Genomic DNA, 16,030 nt, shown 5'->3' with positions numbered 1-16,030 from the left:
GATATTCTGAGTAGCTAAGGAGAAGTGTGTCTAAGGAATATTTTTTTTTAATGCTTTATTTCTGAGAGAGAGAGAGAGAGAGAGAAAGAGAGAATGCACGCACACAAGTGGGGGAGGGACAGGGAGAGAGAGGACGACACAGGCTCCAGGCTCTGAGCTGTCAGTACAGAGCCTGATGCAGGACTCAAACTCACAGACTACAAAATCATTACCTGAGCCAAAGTCAGATGCTGGTTAACCGAGCCACCAGGCGCCCAGCTATGGATTGTAGTTTTTAAAAAGTTTAATAAATACTGCTCTAGTTATCCTGATTTCAGTATTACCCCATTTTTAATTACTTTATACAAATGCAAATTAGAGATCTTTAATACCTGAGATAGCAAGGTCCTTCCCTCCCCGCCCTTTATTTTTCAAAAATGTTGACATAACTTTAGAATCAGCTTATAAAGTTAAAAATTACATTTGATATTCTGAGGATTAACACTGAATTATTGAATTTGATTAGGATTACATAGATTAATATGAATGTAACTGACATCTTTATTTGATTGAATCAAAATATGGTATTTTCTTTTATTCAGATCATCTTTATGTCATTCAATAGTTGTTTTTTTTTTTAAACGGGCTCTTTTGTTTTTTAATGTTTATTTACTCTGAGAGAGAGAGAGAGACAGCATGAGCAGGAGAGGGGCAGAGAGAGAGAGGGAGAGAGAATCGTAAATAGGCTCCATGCCCAGCATGGGGCCCAACTCAGGGCTCAATCTCACCACTGCAAGATCATGACCTGAGCCAATATCAAGAGTTAGAGGCTTAACCGACTAAGTCATCCAGGTGCTCTACCACTGAATAGTTTTATCATTTATTCATATAGGTCTTATGTGTTTCTTGTTATGTATTTTCCTAACTGTTTTATATCTATGGTTAATATGGGAATGAGACTTTTGGGGGGATAATTTCTAACTGGTTATTAAAAGTGAATAGGATAATATTGATTTTTTTTTTTAATATTCCTTTTTCTGAGAGAGAGCACATGAGTGGGACAAGAGCAGATGGAGAGGGAAGGAGAGAATCTTAAGCAGCCTCTGTATCTAGCACAGGGCCCAACACGGGGCTCAGTCTCACAACTGTGAGATCGTGACCTGAGCCAAAATCAAGAGTCACCACCCATCACCCCAAAGATAATTTATGTTTTAAATACTACTGTTATAACCAGCCACCTTATTTGAGTCTTTTATTAGTTCTAGTAGTTTACTTCCATTATAATACACAGGGAAATTATGATTTTTCTAATAGACTGTTTATAAACATCTGAAAATTATAGTTTTGACTATACCTTTTCATTTTTTAAAAACTCACAAGCTAGAATTAAATCCCTATCAAATTAACAACAGCATTTTTCCAGAACCAGGAGAGCCCTAAAATTTATATGGAACCACAAAAGACCCCAAATAGCCAAAGCAATCCTGAGAAAGAAAAACAAAACTGGAGGTATCAAAATTCCAGACTTCAGGTTACATTATAAAACTGTAGTAACCAAAACAGTATGGGACTGGCACAAAAACAGACACAGAGATCAATGGAAAAGAATAGAAAACCCAGAAATAAACCCACAATTACATGGTCAATTAATCTTTGACAAAGGAGGCAAGAATATACAATGGGAAAAAGTCTTTTCAACAAATGGTGTTGGGAAAACTGGGCGGCTACATGCAAAAGAATGAAACCAGACGACTTTCTTATACCATACACACACACACATAAAAACTCAAAATGGATTAAAGACCTAAATTAAAGACCGGAAACCATAAACTTCCTAAAAGAGTGCACAGATAGTAATTTCTCTGACGTCGTCTGTAGCAACATTTTTCCAGATATGACTCCTGAAGCAATGGAATTAAAGGCAAAAATAAACTACTGGGGCGACATCAAACTGAAAAGCTTTTGCACAGCAAAGAAACCATTCTGGTGATGCAAACAACTTACTTGAACATGTAATATGTCATTCTTTTTTAATACACTGCTAGACTGAGTTTTTTTTTTACATTTAATTTAGGATTTTCATATCTATAAGTGAAACTGACTTATAATTTATACACATGCTTTGTGCCCTTCTAGTCTACTTTAGTATCACAGTTATATTACTCTTACAAAAGGAGTCAGAAAGGCTCTACACACCAGAAAAGTGTTATAGGGAAATTTGTTTCTTAAAGATTTGGTAAAATTCACTGATTAAGCCATCTGGGCCTCACATCTCTGACTATTTTTTCAATTTTTCGTCTAATCATTGACCCATTCAGATTTTCTACCTCTCCATGATTCAAATTAAATCATCCATTTCACCTACATTTTTCACTGTGTGTTATATATATCTATACTCATAATTATGCCACTTTTCTTATCTCTAATGTCCTATAATTGTATATATTCTCTTTTCCCTAACCAAATTCACCAAAGAATTTATGCCATTTGTTGGCCTATTTAAAAAAAAAAAAGTTTTTTTATTGTTTAGATTTACTGATTTTTATTTATAAAAATAAAAGCAGAGATTATTTTCTTTCTACCTCAGTGCTATTATTATTAGTACTACTATTATTACTATGAATATTTTGGTTGTTCATTGGGCCCACTGATTTCCTACTTTCCTAATGCATCTTCTCAATACTTTGTTGGCCTCATCACACCAGAACTTCCATCTGATCTCTATTCTTCCTAATTTCCTTGTGAGTCTCCAAAATTTTGTTGCCAAATTTGTCTTTAATCATGTCTGCCTAATTCTCAAGCAGATGTGCTTCATCTTCTAAATTCAGAAACACTATTTTAAATTTCCATGAACTTTATTGTAAAATCTTTTTTCATACTAGTCTATTATCTAACATCTCCACTACCTCAAATCTTTTTGAAGATACCAACTAACACGTTTTCAGCTTCTCCTGTATAACCCAAAGTCTGCTTCCTCTAGGTCTTTCATCTTTTCCATGAACGTTGGATGATCCTTTGATATTCATTCACACTTCAGAATAAAAGACTAGCTCAATCAACAAGGGCAGCTAATGCATGTCTCCTGGCTGGCGTTAGGTCTTTCCTTGCGGATGGGCGCCGTGGGCTCTGTAGAAGAGGTGTACAGTGACGGGCTTTGCTTTAGGGTACACGACTGGGAAACAAGCAAGAAGCCAGGTTGGGAGACAAATCCCCAAATAAGAAAGTCTTTCCTCTAAGTGTAAAGGATTTCTGTAGACACTGCCTACGGGAAGGAAGGCTAATGTTGCCTTGCCCGTTCCCCCCCCCCCCCGCCCTGCTTTTTGTTGGGGGTGCCCACCCTGACCTTAAGCTCCACTCTGCATCTCTCTCAGATCCCTACGTCCACTTGAGTAGCCGGAGGGTCACTGTTATAAATGGAATACTTTAGTTTCTTGAATTTGGCTCTAGGGCCCCTTCCTTTCAGTAGCCGTTACTCACCGCAAGATCTGCTTTTAATTCCATTTTCTTTTGCACCTGTGTTTTGGGTGGTGATTTTTTTATTTTTATTTTTTATTTCCTTTTGTCAATATAATCCCATCTGTTTCCAATTTTCCAGGAATTCTTCCTAACTTTTGGTCTACTAAAGATAGGCACCTTTCCTGGTTTTCTAGCAGTGTAACAGATTTTCTTTTAGTGTCTGTATTTTGTTATTTTTTTTTAATTTTTTAAAATATTTTTATTTATTTATGGGGGGGGGGAGAGAGAGAGAGAGACAGCGTGAGCAGGGGAGGGTCAGAGAGAGAGACGGAGATACAGACTCTGAAATAGGCTCCAGGCTCTGAGCTGGCAGTCAGCACAGAGCCCGACGCGGGTCTCGAACCCACGATCCGCGAGATCATGACCTGAGCAAAAGTCAGACGCTTAACTGACTAAGCCACCCAGGCGCCCCTGTATTTTGTTATTTTAAAGGATTTTTGGTAAGAGAGGAGCTGAAGGCCTATGTTCAGGCTGCCATTTTACCCCCCAAATCCAGTTTTTTTACGGAGTTCCTAAATGAAATATTCCTTTGTAATTTAAACTGTTTTATTCAAAGCACCCCTCCTAACACTTTGCTAAGGAAAAGAAAAATCACTCTTCTCAACCCTAGATTAGTGAACAAAACAGATTTCTGCTTTTTCAAGTTCACTAAAAAAGGGACTACAATCCAGTTAAACATCATGGCAAGTTCCATGAAAGAAATGACATTTAAGTAATATTTTTCAGAGAGGAAAAAAACACATTTTATATATATATATATACACACATATATATCAAGTCTGATAAGAAAGGCAGTCCTAGAGAAAGATATGGTAACTTCTCCAGATTTCAAGTGGAAAGATTTATTCATTTCACTTATAAGGAATCAAGAGTTTGATCCAATAAAAATGCAGTTACAATAAATCAAAAGCCACTAAGGATGTAGCAGCTTGATTTTTCAAACTTGATTCTATTTCCCTAAAAGTGTAAACCCAAACGTATTGCAAGTTACATCCATATCAAATATCAATTCAGCAAGTATTTCATAAGTGTGTAACATAAATCTTTAAAAAAGCAAAAGCAGGGTCACCTGGGTGGCTCAGTCGGTTAAGCGTCTGACTTCGGCTCAGGTCATGATCTAGCAGTGGATGAGTTCAAGCCCTTGGCAGGTACTGTGCTGACTTCTCAGAGCCTGGGGCCTACCTGGATTCCGTGTCTCCCTCTCTCTCTGCCCCTCCCTCACTCACACTCTGTGTGTGCGCCCATGTGCGTGCTGCATATGTGTGTGTGTGTGTGTGTGTGTCTCAAAAATAAACTATTAAAAAAAAAAGTTATTTTTTTTTTAATAGTTTATTTATTTTCGAGACAGAGAGAGACAGAGCACGAGCAGGGAAGGGGCACAGAGAAGAGGGAGACACAGAAACTGAAACAGGATCCAGGCCCTGATTTGTCAGCACAGAGCCCGACGCGGGGCTCGAACCCACGAACTACGAGATCATGACCTGAGCCGAAGTTGGATGCTTAACCGACTGAGCCACCCAGGTGCCCCTAAAAAAATTTTTAAAGGAAGCAAAAGCAGATGAAGATAAGATGTGGCCTGTCTTTTAACAACATGAAATATGAATAAGAAGAAAAATTAATCCTAATTATCCAAATCAATTTCCATATTAAGTTAATGACAGATACTAAGAAATAGTTTAATATTAAGTATCACCTCTTCAGCTCTTAATGTACTGCTATACTCCTTCCCAACCGCAGTGAGAGAAGGGAGAGAAGCTAATGTAAATTCCTTTTTTAAAAAATCTATTACTTTAGGTTGTATTAATAGAAGTACTGAAACTAGACCAGAAAACATATACTAGATACTTACAGGTCAATCTTGGCAAGGAAATGCTAGTTTGGCTCGAAATTTTAAAAATCTAGACATTTTACATAAGAATCCAGGATTCGGTTTGTCGTGAACGACCAGAAAAGTGGACAAATCCAGCCCCACGCCCGCGCACGCCAGCAGTCCCCAGGAGCCAGCGGCGTGCTGGAAGATGTAACCACCGGCTGTGTGGGGAGGAAAAAGCCACCAAAGCCCTGATCCGTGGCGCTCGCCTTGGTGCCAGTGCTCCCCACCATGGCCGAGGACGAGTTTCCAACACGATGTCCCAGCCGAGATGCGCACAGCCGCTGCTCAGCAGCCAGCTCAACAGTGGCTGGAGCTGGGTGGCGGCTGCCTCCCGTTGAGGGCCCGGCGCCTGTGTTCTCCAGGACTCCCTCCTCGCTATGGCTGCCCACCTGGCACCGGTCTGTCCTCCACCCCCTCTATTCCCTGCACCCTAGAGAACTCCAGACCAAGCTGCTGGCAGCACCAGGTACACCATGCCCAGATCACATACAAAAATCATTGCTTAGGTCCCAGGGTGCCTGGACAGGGAGAGGGGGGTCAGTCGGTTATGCGTCTGATTTTAGCTCAAGTCATGATCTCAAGGTTCGTGAGTTCGAGCCCCGCACTGAGGAGCCAGGGGCGTCAGAGTAGGCAGTGACTCGCAACAGTGAGGTTAGAAGACACACTCAACAAAGACTGGCTGCAGGTTCTGGGGGTGCGTGGACAGGTCCCCGATTAGAGCAGTGATTCTCCACATGCAGAGAGGGAAAGCGAGAGCCCCCAGAGAACGTGCTGGGAAGCAAAGGGGGACGCCGAGGAAGATGGGCATCAAATGAAAAGACTAAGTACTTCACCCGAGGATTTCCGGCTCTGACATGTTAAACTGAATCGCAAACGACTTATTAAAATAGCTCACTACATTTTCATGTGTATTAAGGGAAAGTGTGGGTTTCTAAAGATTGCGAAATATTGGGTTAAAAGAAACATAATAAACCATCCTCAAGAGGCTAAAGAGCTATTCAGTGGAAGAATCTATTTCCAACATCCATTATGCTAATTAACAAGCCATTATTTTCACCAGTGGAGATCCATTTCTAACGTATTATGCTAATTTGAGTTGATAGGGAAGTACAAAACTAGCAGTGACATTGAGGGCCGCCCTACTGACCCTGGGAGGCAACCTTTGATGAAAGTCGGGGACCACACCTAGCTTGTCTCAAGTTAGCATAAAAATACTATCCCGCCTCATGTTTTAGGAACCTTTTAAAAGTAAAATAAACTTCAGAGAGATGGTATTTTCAATGCCACTGTTCACAAAAGGGAAAAACTGAAAGCACAAAGCATATTATTAATGACTCCAACCTTTAGAAAGGGCAGTAAATTCAGTCCTTATTTTGAAAATCAAAAGGCTTGGGAACAGGGAGTCAGAGGAGGCAGCTCCCCAAAGCCCCGTGACTCCCTGCGCTGGAGTACACTGCACCCCCACCACCACCCCAGCAGCAGCTGCCACTCAGTTATTAACCGCTCCTCTGACAATCCTAGCGTGGGATTGCACACGAAGGCACTGGGAAGAGAGACGCAGGGCAAGTTTTTTTTGTTTTTTTTTTTGCACTTTAATCTTGCATTAGGCATCCAACTTTTCCAAGCTTAATTTTTTGCTCTGACACGTCCCACTCAGCCTCCTGCGAAAGTTCCTGTCATAACCATCAAATGAAAACGTTCGGCAAACTATTGCCAAGTGGAAGACGGTACTCCTTTCGATCTGTATGCTATTAGTAGTAATAGTGATCATTGTAATGAGTCATTTTTGCTAGTGTCAAAAAAATTAATTCCTTAGAGATGAGCCTTTTACTACAGCAGTTACTTTACTACTAACAGATGTCTATAAAATGCCAACCACATGCATCAAATGGCGCGTGCTTGGAATACAAAGTGGTACGCCACAGGACCCTTGCCTTGATCAAGTCTAGGACCTAACAGACTGCAAGGATCTTAGGTCAGCAAACGTGGCCACCCACTCGCTGCCACGTCTCTTCTACAGTGACTGATCAGTGGTTATCTCTTCTTTGCTTGAACACTTTAGCAATAAGGGGTCTTTATTCAGTGAGCCCACCCATGCCACTCAGTTATTCGGTGAGCCCACCCACGCCATTCAGGTACTCGGTGAACCCACTCACACCACTCAGTTACTCGGTGAGCCCACCCACGCCACTCAGTTACTCGGTGAGCCCACCCATGCCATCAGACCCTCGTAACTGGAAGAGATTTCCTGGGAAAGAAAGCTCCACGTAAAGAGAAGTTCTGGGGCGGCCCTGGGGGGCTCCCTTGGTTAAGCGCAGGACTATTGATTTCGGCTCAGGTCATGATCTCGTGGTTTGTGACATGAAGCCTAGCAGAGGGCTCTGCACTGACAGTGCGGAGCCTGCTTGGGATTCTAGCTCTCCCTTGCTATCTGCCCCTCCCCCACTTGTGTGGGCGCACTCTCGCTCTTTCTCACAATAAATAACTTAAAAAAAAAAAGTTGTGTGGCAGTGAGCATCTGAGTCATGGACACACATGAGAAAGCAGAGGCCTGTGGCTCCTGAGTACGTGCTCCCACTACCCTCCACACTTCCGTGATTGTTCCTACTCGATACTCACGAAATGCTATTTTCACTGGTCAGGAAACGTTTTCCAAAGAAAACGTCTTTGCTAACTTACTAGTGGAGGAAGTATAAACAGAAGTTTTGTGTACGTGTATGCATGTGTATATACACACGCTTTCATTCAATCACAGGCATTCAGTCCAGTCCCTGATGCCCTCCGAGGAGGCATACAGAGAAAACTTAAGGGCTTAGGCTTCGGAGTCCAGCTACTTGACTTCAAATCTCAGCACTGCCACTACCAGTTAAGGACCCTTATTTATTAGTGTAATAAAGTACTACAATTAGTATTCAAATTACTTAAACCACGTAAGCCTCCATTCCCTTCTCTAGGAAATGGGACTAATCATAACACCTTCTTAACAGGGTTTTCATGAGAACAAAATGAGATAATACAGTGATTAAACTGAGTTCCATAGACAAAGCTCAGAGGTGCATGAGCAATTTTTCCTTGTGTTGTTATTTCAAAGATAATCTTTTTAAAAGTCTGACATAAGTAGGGGCACCTGGGTGGCCCACTTGGTAGAAACATGTGATTCTTGTTCTCCAGAGTTGAGTCCCACACCAGGTATAATGTTTACTTTTAAAAAAAAGAAAATCTGGGGTTGGGGGGGGGCGGAATCTGACACAAGCATATTCTGAATCAGACACCTATGATACAACCAGGTTTACTGCCACAGGATTTCAGGGACGTTTGCATTTCTTCCTAGTCTAATGAGGAAAGGACAGAAGGAAGTCTAATATGAAATTGAAACATTTGCACTAGGAGAAAATCAACTTAGATCACCACCATCTGTGCAATGAAGTACTTGACAAGAGCTTGCAAAGATCAATGTGGGGAGGAACTGCCAGAGGATACAGAGGACACAGAGGACACAGGGCAGTGCAGGCGCCCTGACGTTAAAGAGGCAGCCCCAGCGAGGCAGCAGAGCCTCACTAGGGGACCAGGCTGCAGGGGTCACAGATCACCACCCACTGTGTCACAGTTAACTTTTACGGCTGTATTTAAATTATAAATTCATATTCTGGTTACGAAATTGTACACGAACTAATACATAAAGATTTATGCCTAGTATTATACTTATATATTTAAGTCACATTTTAATAAAGATAACCATATTGTGATTATGCAAGAGAAGGCTCTCATTTGTAGGAAATACATTTACGTAGGAGTAAAGCGGCATGACACGTCCAACTCTCAAGGGTTTGAGGAAAAATAATCTGCACATATATGTACACATGTTTGTGTCAATAGATGCACATATATACGAGAGAGATGGTGACAAAGGAAGTGGTGCAAAATATAAATGGTGAATGGGGTTAAAGAATACATGAGAGCCAAGGAATTACAACACCTGACACTTAGGAGAACCCAGTCCCTCCTTCTTCAAGATCCAGATCCAGAATTTCCCCAAAGAGCATAATTAGACCACTGACTCTCGGCTGGGAGAAGGGACCCACCATCAGAACTACGGGGTCAGGCGTCCTCAGAATGCTAACCAACACCCCCCTTCCTCTCTTTGGGAATCGCTGCCACAGTGCACCACTGTTACGGATGGAAAAGCTTGGTATCCCTCTCAGGTGTTTTAAGATACAAAGGATAAAAATAACTAATGCAATAAAGCAAAACCATCAAATTGGGTTACAAATGATCAGATGGGTGTCCTCTCAATCGGTGCTACTAGGAGGTGGTACAGCTCAGAGCACACTTTAGGGAACAGGGTGGAGCTGATTAGATTTAACCAAAGGGGAGTAACCATTTTCTTGAGCCTTGACTCTAAAATTTGGGAACAACATAGCCTGAGAATAGGGAAGAACTGTGTCTAATGGAACAGTCACGTCTGCTCACAACTGGTGTGCCAAGACCCTCCCCCCACCGTCCTCTTGAAAGAGAGCCGATGATGTCATTCCTGTCTAGTCACCGATATACTCTAGCAAGTCTGAATGCTCTGGCTCACTGTATTTTCATGACCCATGTGTTAGTCAAGTCTTCCCAGCACCTAAGTGGAGGAGCCAGCAGCAAATTTATCCAACGAAAGAGATATAAACCAAATCGTGCTTTTTCAAGTGCATTCATTAGTGAATCCTAAAGTCTATTTCATGAGTCATGACCAACTTTCATAAAAACAAAGCAGAATATAAAGAACAAAACAGGCATATCTCAATGCAGTCAGGGTAATTTTTGTTTTGTGAAGCTTTTGTATCACTGATGTCAATATATCAGTACAATACAAATACTTTTCTACTCTGTGCCGTGGTCAAAAATGTTTGAAGCCACCCTAACAGATGGAAAAACCGACAGGAAAAACAAGAGGAAGAGGAGAGAGGAAGAAAGAGACAAACAAATCAGGAGTAGATCCAGCCGATTTGCTCAAAGCAAAGTGTGGCTTAAAGCCCCCGTAAGCTGTGCACACAGCAACCAGTTTACTGATGCAGAGGCTGGTCGTGATCTTGCAAGAAGGAAATTTACCTGAGAAAACAGTACCTGAGTGCAACTGATCATCAGGTTATAATAAATCAGACAGGCTTTTTTTCCATTTTAAGGCAAAATAGACCACAACTTATATACATGAAAGTATCCCATGCATCTGGGGGTCATCAGTCCCCCCCATAAGAAAAGCTTCTACTCCTGACGGTGATTTAGAAGGATTACAGTAACTTACACTTCACCATTTAGTCAACTTGCGGTGAACTTCACCAAGTGAGGAGCTCGTGAATTTCTAAGAGCAAGTGGGTGCAGCAGCAACCTTGCAAAGGCTGCCTTCTCTTCCTTTTCTTCCCACTTCAATCACACCTATGCCACTTTTTCTGATCATTTGCAAGCTCATCAGAGTGGATCCAAAGTGCTAGTCCCTTCACCAAAATCCTTAAAACCAAAATTACCCATTTCTTAAAATTATTTTTTAATCTTTATTTACTTTAGAGAGAGAGCGCACACGCACAAGCAGGGGAGGGACAGAGAGAGGGGGACAGAGGATCCAAAGCAGGCTCCGCGCTGACAGCAGCAAGCCCAACATGGGTCGTGAACTCACCAACCACAAGATCATGACCTGAGCCAAAGACAGAGGCTCAACTGACTGAGGCACCCAAGTGCCCCTCAAAATTATTCTGATCTCAGGGAAGAGTCAGCAGATAGAAGGTCTGGTCATCAGAAGCCAAATGAACAAAAGTACCAAACATATTTTGTAAAAATCACAATAAAATGAAGTATCCTGTTAAAGACGGACCAAAGTGCTGTTCTAATAAACATCAGTGTGTAAGTGTCCTGTCCTCAAATTTTGTTCACTTTTAACTACTGAAAATAGACCTGGAAAAAGGCTGGGGTCTTCCCAGCATTAATTACGAAGTGAAAGAAGAGGTTGCTCCAGCACAGGGAAAACGGGCAATCTCATGTTTTATTTTTGGTAAGTACCTTCCAGGATTACCCTGGGTGCTGATTAAATCAATGTCTCATGAGCAGTGGAATGATTATTTTAAGTAAGTGTACTCCTTCTAGGCCATCAGGATAAGTGACTATTGTGTTACTACAAAACCACCATTTCACTATTGACTTCAGCTCTACAGTGTACCATTGAGATATTTCTTTTAACCTCTGCCGGTAGACATAATGAAGCCTTAAGGCTATCAGGTATTATAGACCTGAGTCCTAATAGGTACTGTTCTCTTCATAATACTCAAACAATAACATCTTCAAAAATGCCTAAGTTTTCAGGTCTCCATGAGCAAAAGAAAAGAGAATCATTTAGGTCACCTGCAGGAGTCGGGAAACCGATCTGAAGTAGTAGGACATTTTTCTGTTTGTAATAAGACACCCAAATCAGATTACATACACAAGACTTTTTTAAAGTGTTGAGGAGAATGTGAAGTGTAAGAGCAATTTACAACAAAAGCCAAAATAGAATTAATCTGGGGCAGAGAAAGCTGATTCAGGCTGAACAAGCCCAAGTAGGTCTTAAGAAATCTACTGGAAGACTCTGAACTTAACGCTCAAGTTTGCCTATAAATAGAACACATTTTCACATAGTTACATGACTAGACAATAGACAATACAATGAATGCCTGGTGTTTGAGCTCTGTGCTCCTATGGCTGAAGATGCACAGAGCACCATAGGAAAAAGTTTCTCAAAAAAATGTGGCCTGATGTTAATAATAACGATTACAGACCTCTTTGGACTTTTTCCCTCTTCTTTAAATGTAAAAACTGATCCTGAGAAACTGAAATCATTCCAGAGGGATTCCAGAATCATGCTAGAGTCCAAAAAAGAATATTGCAGAATGAAGTAAGTCTAATCTGCAATCGTTCTGGCCTTGAACGCGCATATACCCTTACTCTGCAAATAATTAACGGCTGTGTTGAATGCAGGAAGAAGGTAAGAATTCTTCTCTCCCTCGGCATTATCATTCCGTTTCTGTCACCAGGTTTGCTCAGTCTCCCCCCTTCTATGCACTTTATAGCTGCGAGTGTGTAAGTTCCTAAGTTCCATAAAGACAATGGCTGTCCCCAGTTTATCCATGCGCCCCTTTTACAGAAGGATTCAAGCACTGTTCACTCAACTGGTAACTATGCAGGTCTCCAGCCTGAACATAGTGACCCTGAAGCTGGGCTCCAGGACTGAACCTGAGAAGGCAGCAGAAAAAGAGAAGAAACTTTTACTCTCTACATCTAGGACACAAAGGGCCGCCTCAAGGTCATTACTTCTATTTTTCATTTGTATAAACATTATCTTGTTTTACTGATCGTTAACTGTCGGCATTATAAAACAGAAATTAAAAATACGGTCTAGGGGCAGCTGGGTGGCTCAGTTGGTTAAGCGTCCGACTTCGGCTCAGGTCATGATCTCACAGGTCGTGGGCTCAAGCCCCACATGGTACTGTGTTGACAGCTCCCTCTCTCTGCCCCCCTCCCCCACACTGTCTGTCTCTCTCTCAAAAATAACCTTTAAAAAATGTTTTTTAAATACTGTCTAATAAAGTATAAAAACTTCTAAATTAACTATATTCATACTTAATGAAGCTTGTAACTAGCTATTCAAGTCAGTAGCATGCATTGCAATCTTAGAGGCACAAAGGAGCTTTTTGTGATTTAGATAAAAGCCCATAGCCTGAGTTGCCTCTCTCTAGCTTAGTGTCCCTGGGAACAACACCTAACATCCCTGAGCTTCAATTTCCTTAGGAAGGGATATTTATACCACACCAAGGGGTAGTTACATTGCCTTAACAATCCAAAACCTAAATAAACGTAAATTACATGTAAGAGATTTAAAAAAAAAAAAAAGTCTAATTATTATCTCATCCAATCACTAGTCTAAAGATAACCTCGTGTGAGTGTTGTTAGTAGGAGAGGGTGGGAAGGCCCAGGCACGCTGACAATACAGAGGACTAGAATAAGCCCCACAAGCTAACAAAAGTGCCCAGAGAGTACAGAACATGGCAGTCCCCACCAGGAACTGAGAGCTAAGATAAGCACTATCTATACAATAGCCCATTTAATCCTCACAAATACTTTGTGTTATTTCATGTTAGTAATGATGAAACTGAGGCTTAGAAAAATAAGAGTCCTAACCAGTAAACAGGCAGAGCTTACATTTTAAGAACATGCACTTTCCAGCCTGCCAATTCATTAAGAATTAAATTGGAAAGTAGGACAACTTTAAGAATTTATAGTCTATAATGTATGTTAGCCAACGTGACAATAAATTATTTTTTTAAAAATCTGTAAAGAACTTATCAAAGTCAACACCCAAAAGACAAATAATCCAGTGAAGAAATGGGTGAAAGACATGAACAGACACTTTTCCAAAGACGACATCCAGATGGCTAACAGACACATATAACGATGCTCAACATCATTCATCATCAGGAAACTACAAATCAAAACCACAATGAGACACCACCTCACACCGGTCCAAAGAGCTAAGATTACCAACGCAGGAAACAACAGAAGTTGGTGAGGATGTGAAGAAAGGGGAACCCTTTTGCACTGTTGGTGGGAATGCAAACTGGTACAGCCACTCTGGAGAACAGTATGGAGGTTCCTCAAAAAATTAAACATAGAACTACACTTATGACCCAGCAAATGCACTACCAGGTTTTTAGCCAAAGGATACAAAAAGTACAAAAATGCTGATTTGAAGGGGCACATGCACCCCAATGTTTATAGCAGCCCTATCAATAATAGCCAAAGTATGAAAAGAGCCCAAATGTCCATCAACGGATGAATGGATGAAGACAATATAGTATGCGTGTGTATAGCAGAATATTACTCAGCAGTCAAAAAGAAGGAAATCTTGCCGTTTGCAACAATGTGGATGAATCTAGAATGTATTATGCTAAGCAAAGTAAGTCTATCAGAGAAAGACAAATATCATATGAGTGCTTAGGAAAAGAAAACTTTGTTCTCACATAAAAGTCATTCTTGAAAATACTGTTAGGCAAGCAATTTTAACGTTGAACAAGAACTTATTTAAAAACTTACTAAAAACCTTAGGCTCAGCAGGAAAACCACTTTCACACATCATGGAATAACCTCATGGAGAACAATGTCATGTTCTTTCCCCTGTCCCCCAGCACATGAGTCAATTTTCCTCCCAATATTTGCTCTTTCTCACTCATGCAAATGGAATTTTCAAGATTCTTCTCCATCACATGCACTACATACTACCTATGACAGGAACGACCTTGGAGAATTTTTTTCCACCTCTAGTTCTCTGCTGGTCAATCCATCTGTCGAGCAACACATATTTATCTAAACTTCCAGAGTCTGTAAGGGTCTCTTAAGGACTATCTTCATTCAAGAGCCGGGAAGCCAGGAAGGACAGAACTTCCTAGAGTTAACCCATAGGGCCGCGGTACCCAAAGATGACATTTACAAGACTTACATGTTCTAGCACTTGAAAATAAAAAGGAGAACACTAGGCTGTCCTGAGAACAACCCAAGTTAACTGCACATAACCGTAAAACCATGTGGAGAAACATGAGAGTCTATTATAATGCGGAAGACACAGAGAAACAGGTAAAAAACACTTTAAAACAGGTTTCCGACTTACGTTTCTCATCATCAGCGTGCACCAGAGATGCCGCCCTTGACAAAACATCCAACGGCGTCTCCATTTCTGGTTGGAGCCTAGAAGGAAAAAAGAGAGAGAGAGAGAAAACAATTTAAAGAGAATTCAAAGGGCTCTCTAAGAATTCTGGTAGTTAACAATTAGAATGCCCCCCCCCCCCGAAACGCAAATCACAATTCTCAGGATGAAATTCTTCCCAATCTGTGAAGAAATACACTGGATTTGGTTCAGGCACAGAGAGAGGAAAGGGTTAAATTCCATTCTGTCTAAGCTAACGAATCCAGTAAACAGCTAGTGTTAGAACAAGAAGAAGGGATATTGTGACTATTCGTGCCCATGTTATTTGTGCTTATAAATGTTTACATGCGTGCATAAAAGCACGCCCATTCAGACGTACCAAGTGAAAAACAGCTTAGGAACAAAGGCTACTCTATGCACGTAGCGCTGCTACCAGTCCGAGATTTCTGTTGTAGTGGCGGTGTAGGTTGGTTTATTAATTTTAACAAAAATGACTAAGCCTGAACCATTCTGTTCATTCACCTCCTTAGCTGAGCGACTCTGCATGACTGTGTCACTTAATATATTCAGTGTACTCGTGAAAGCTCCGTGAATTCCAGGGCTGAGTTAAATGTTATTTGTAGTCCAATATGAATCTCTATTTTAAAATGAGTTCAATGGCACTTTAAGTGTTACTTTGAGTCTAGCATGCTTATCTTTATTTCAAAATATGTTTTGTATGGTGCCTACCATCACCACCACCCACCACCAACGTACCCGGTGCCATGTTGTTTAATAAGCCTGGGTTTTATCTTTAATTCTCTTATCTTAAATGACACCATACATATACAAGCAAAGACTGCAAAAGATTTAAAGATGGTGGAAAACCTAGAAAATCAGGCCACTTTGCCCAATTTTCCTTTTCTGGATGACTTAAACACGCACACGCGTGCACAAACACATGCACGCACACACCGTTA

General features: G+C 41.0%; 1 protein-coding gene across 3 annotated transcripts in view; it reads right to left on the bottom strand.

The window, feature by feature from the left end:
* VGLL4 (vestigial like family member 4) overlaps positions 1 to 16,030 on the bottom strand; it is a 162,894-nt gene that overhangs the window by 125,828 nt on the left and 21,036 nt on the right. For all 3 annotated transcript variants that reach the window (XM_039231267.1, XM_039231266.1, XM_039231265.1), the window contains exon 2: positions 15,036 to 15,112. In XM_039231267.1, coding sequence (XP_039087198.1) covers positions 15,036 to 15,099 — 64 coding nt within the window. In that variant the 5' untranslated portion in view covers positions 15,100 to 15,112. The remainder of the gene's footprint in view (positions 1 to 15,035; positions 15,113 to 16,030) is intronic.

Source organism: Hyaena hyaena, unplaced genomic scaffold (assembly GCF_003009895.1).
Source record: "Hyaena hyaena isolate Hyena2069 unplaced genomic scaffold, ASM300989v1 scaffold_56, whole genome shotgun sequence".
Lineage (NCBI taxonomy): Eukaryota > Metazoa > Chordata > Mammalia > Carnivora > Hyaenidae > Hyaena > Hyaena hyaena.
Note: the sequence above shows the minus strand (reverse complement) of the source record. Positions and strands in the feature narration are given on the sequence as shown.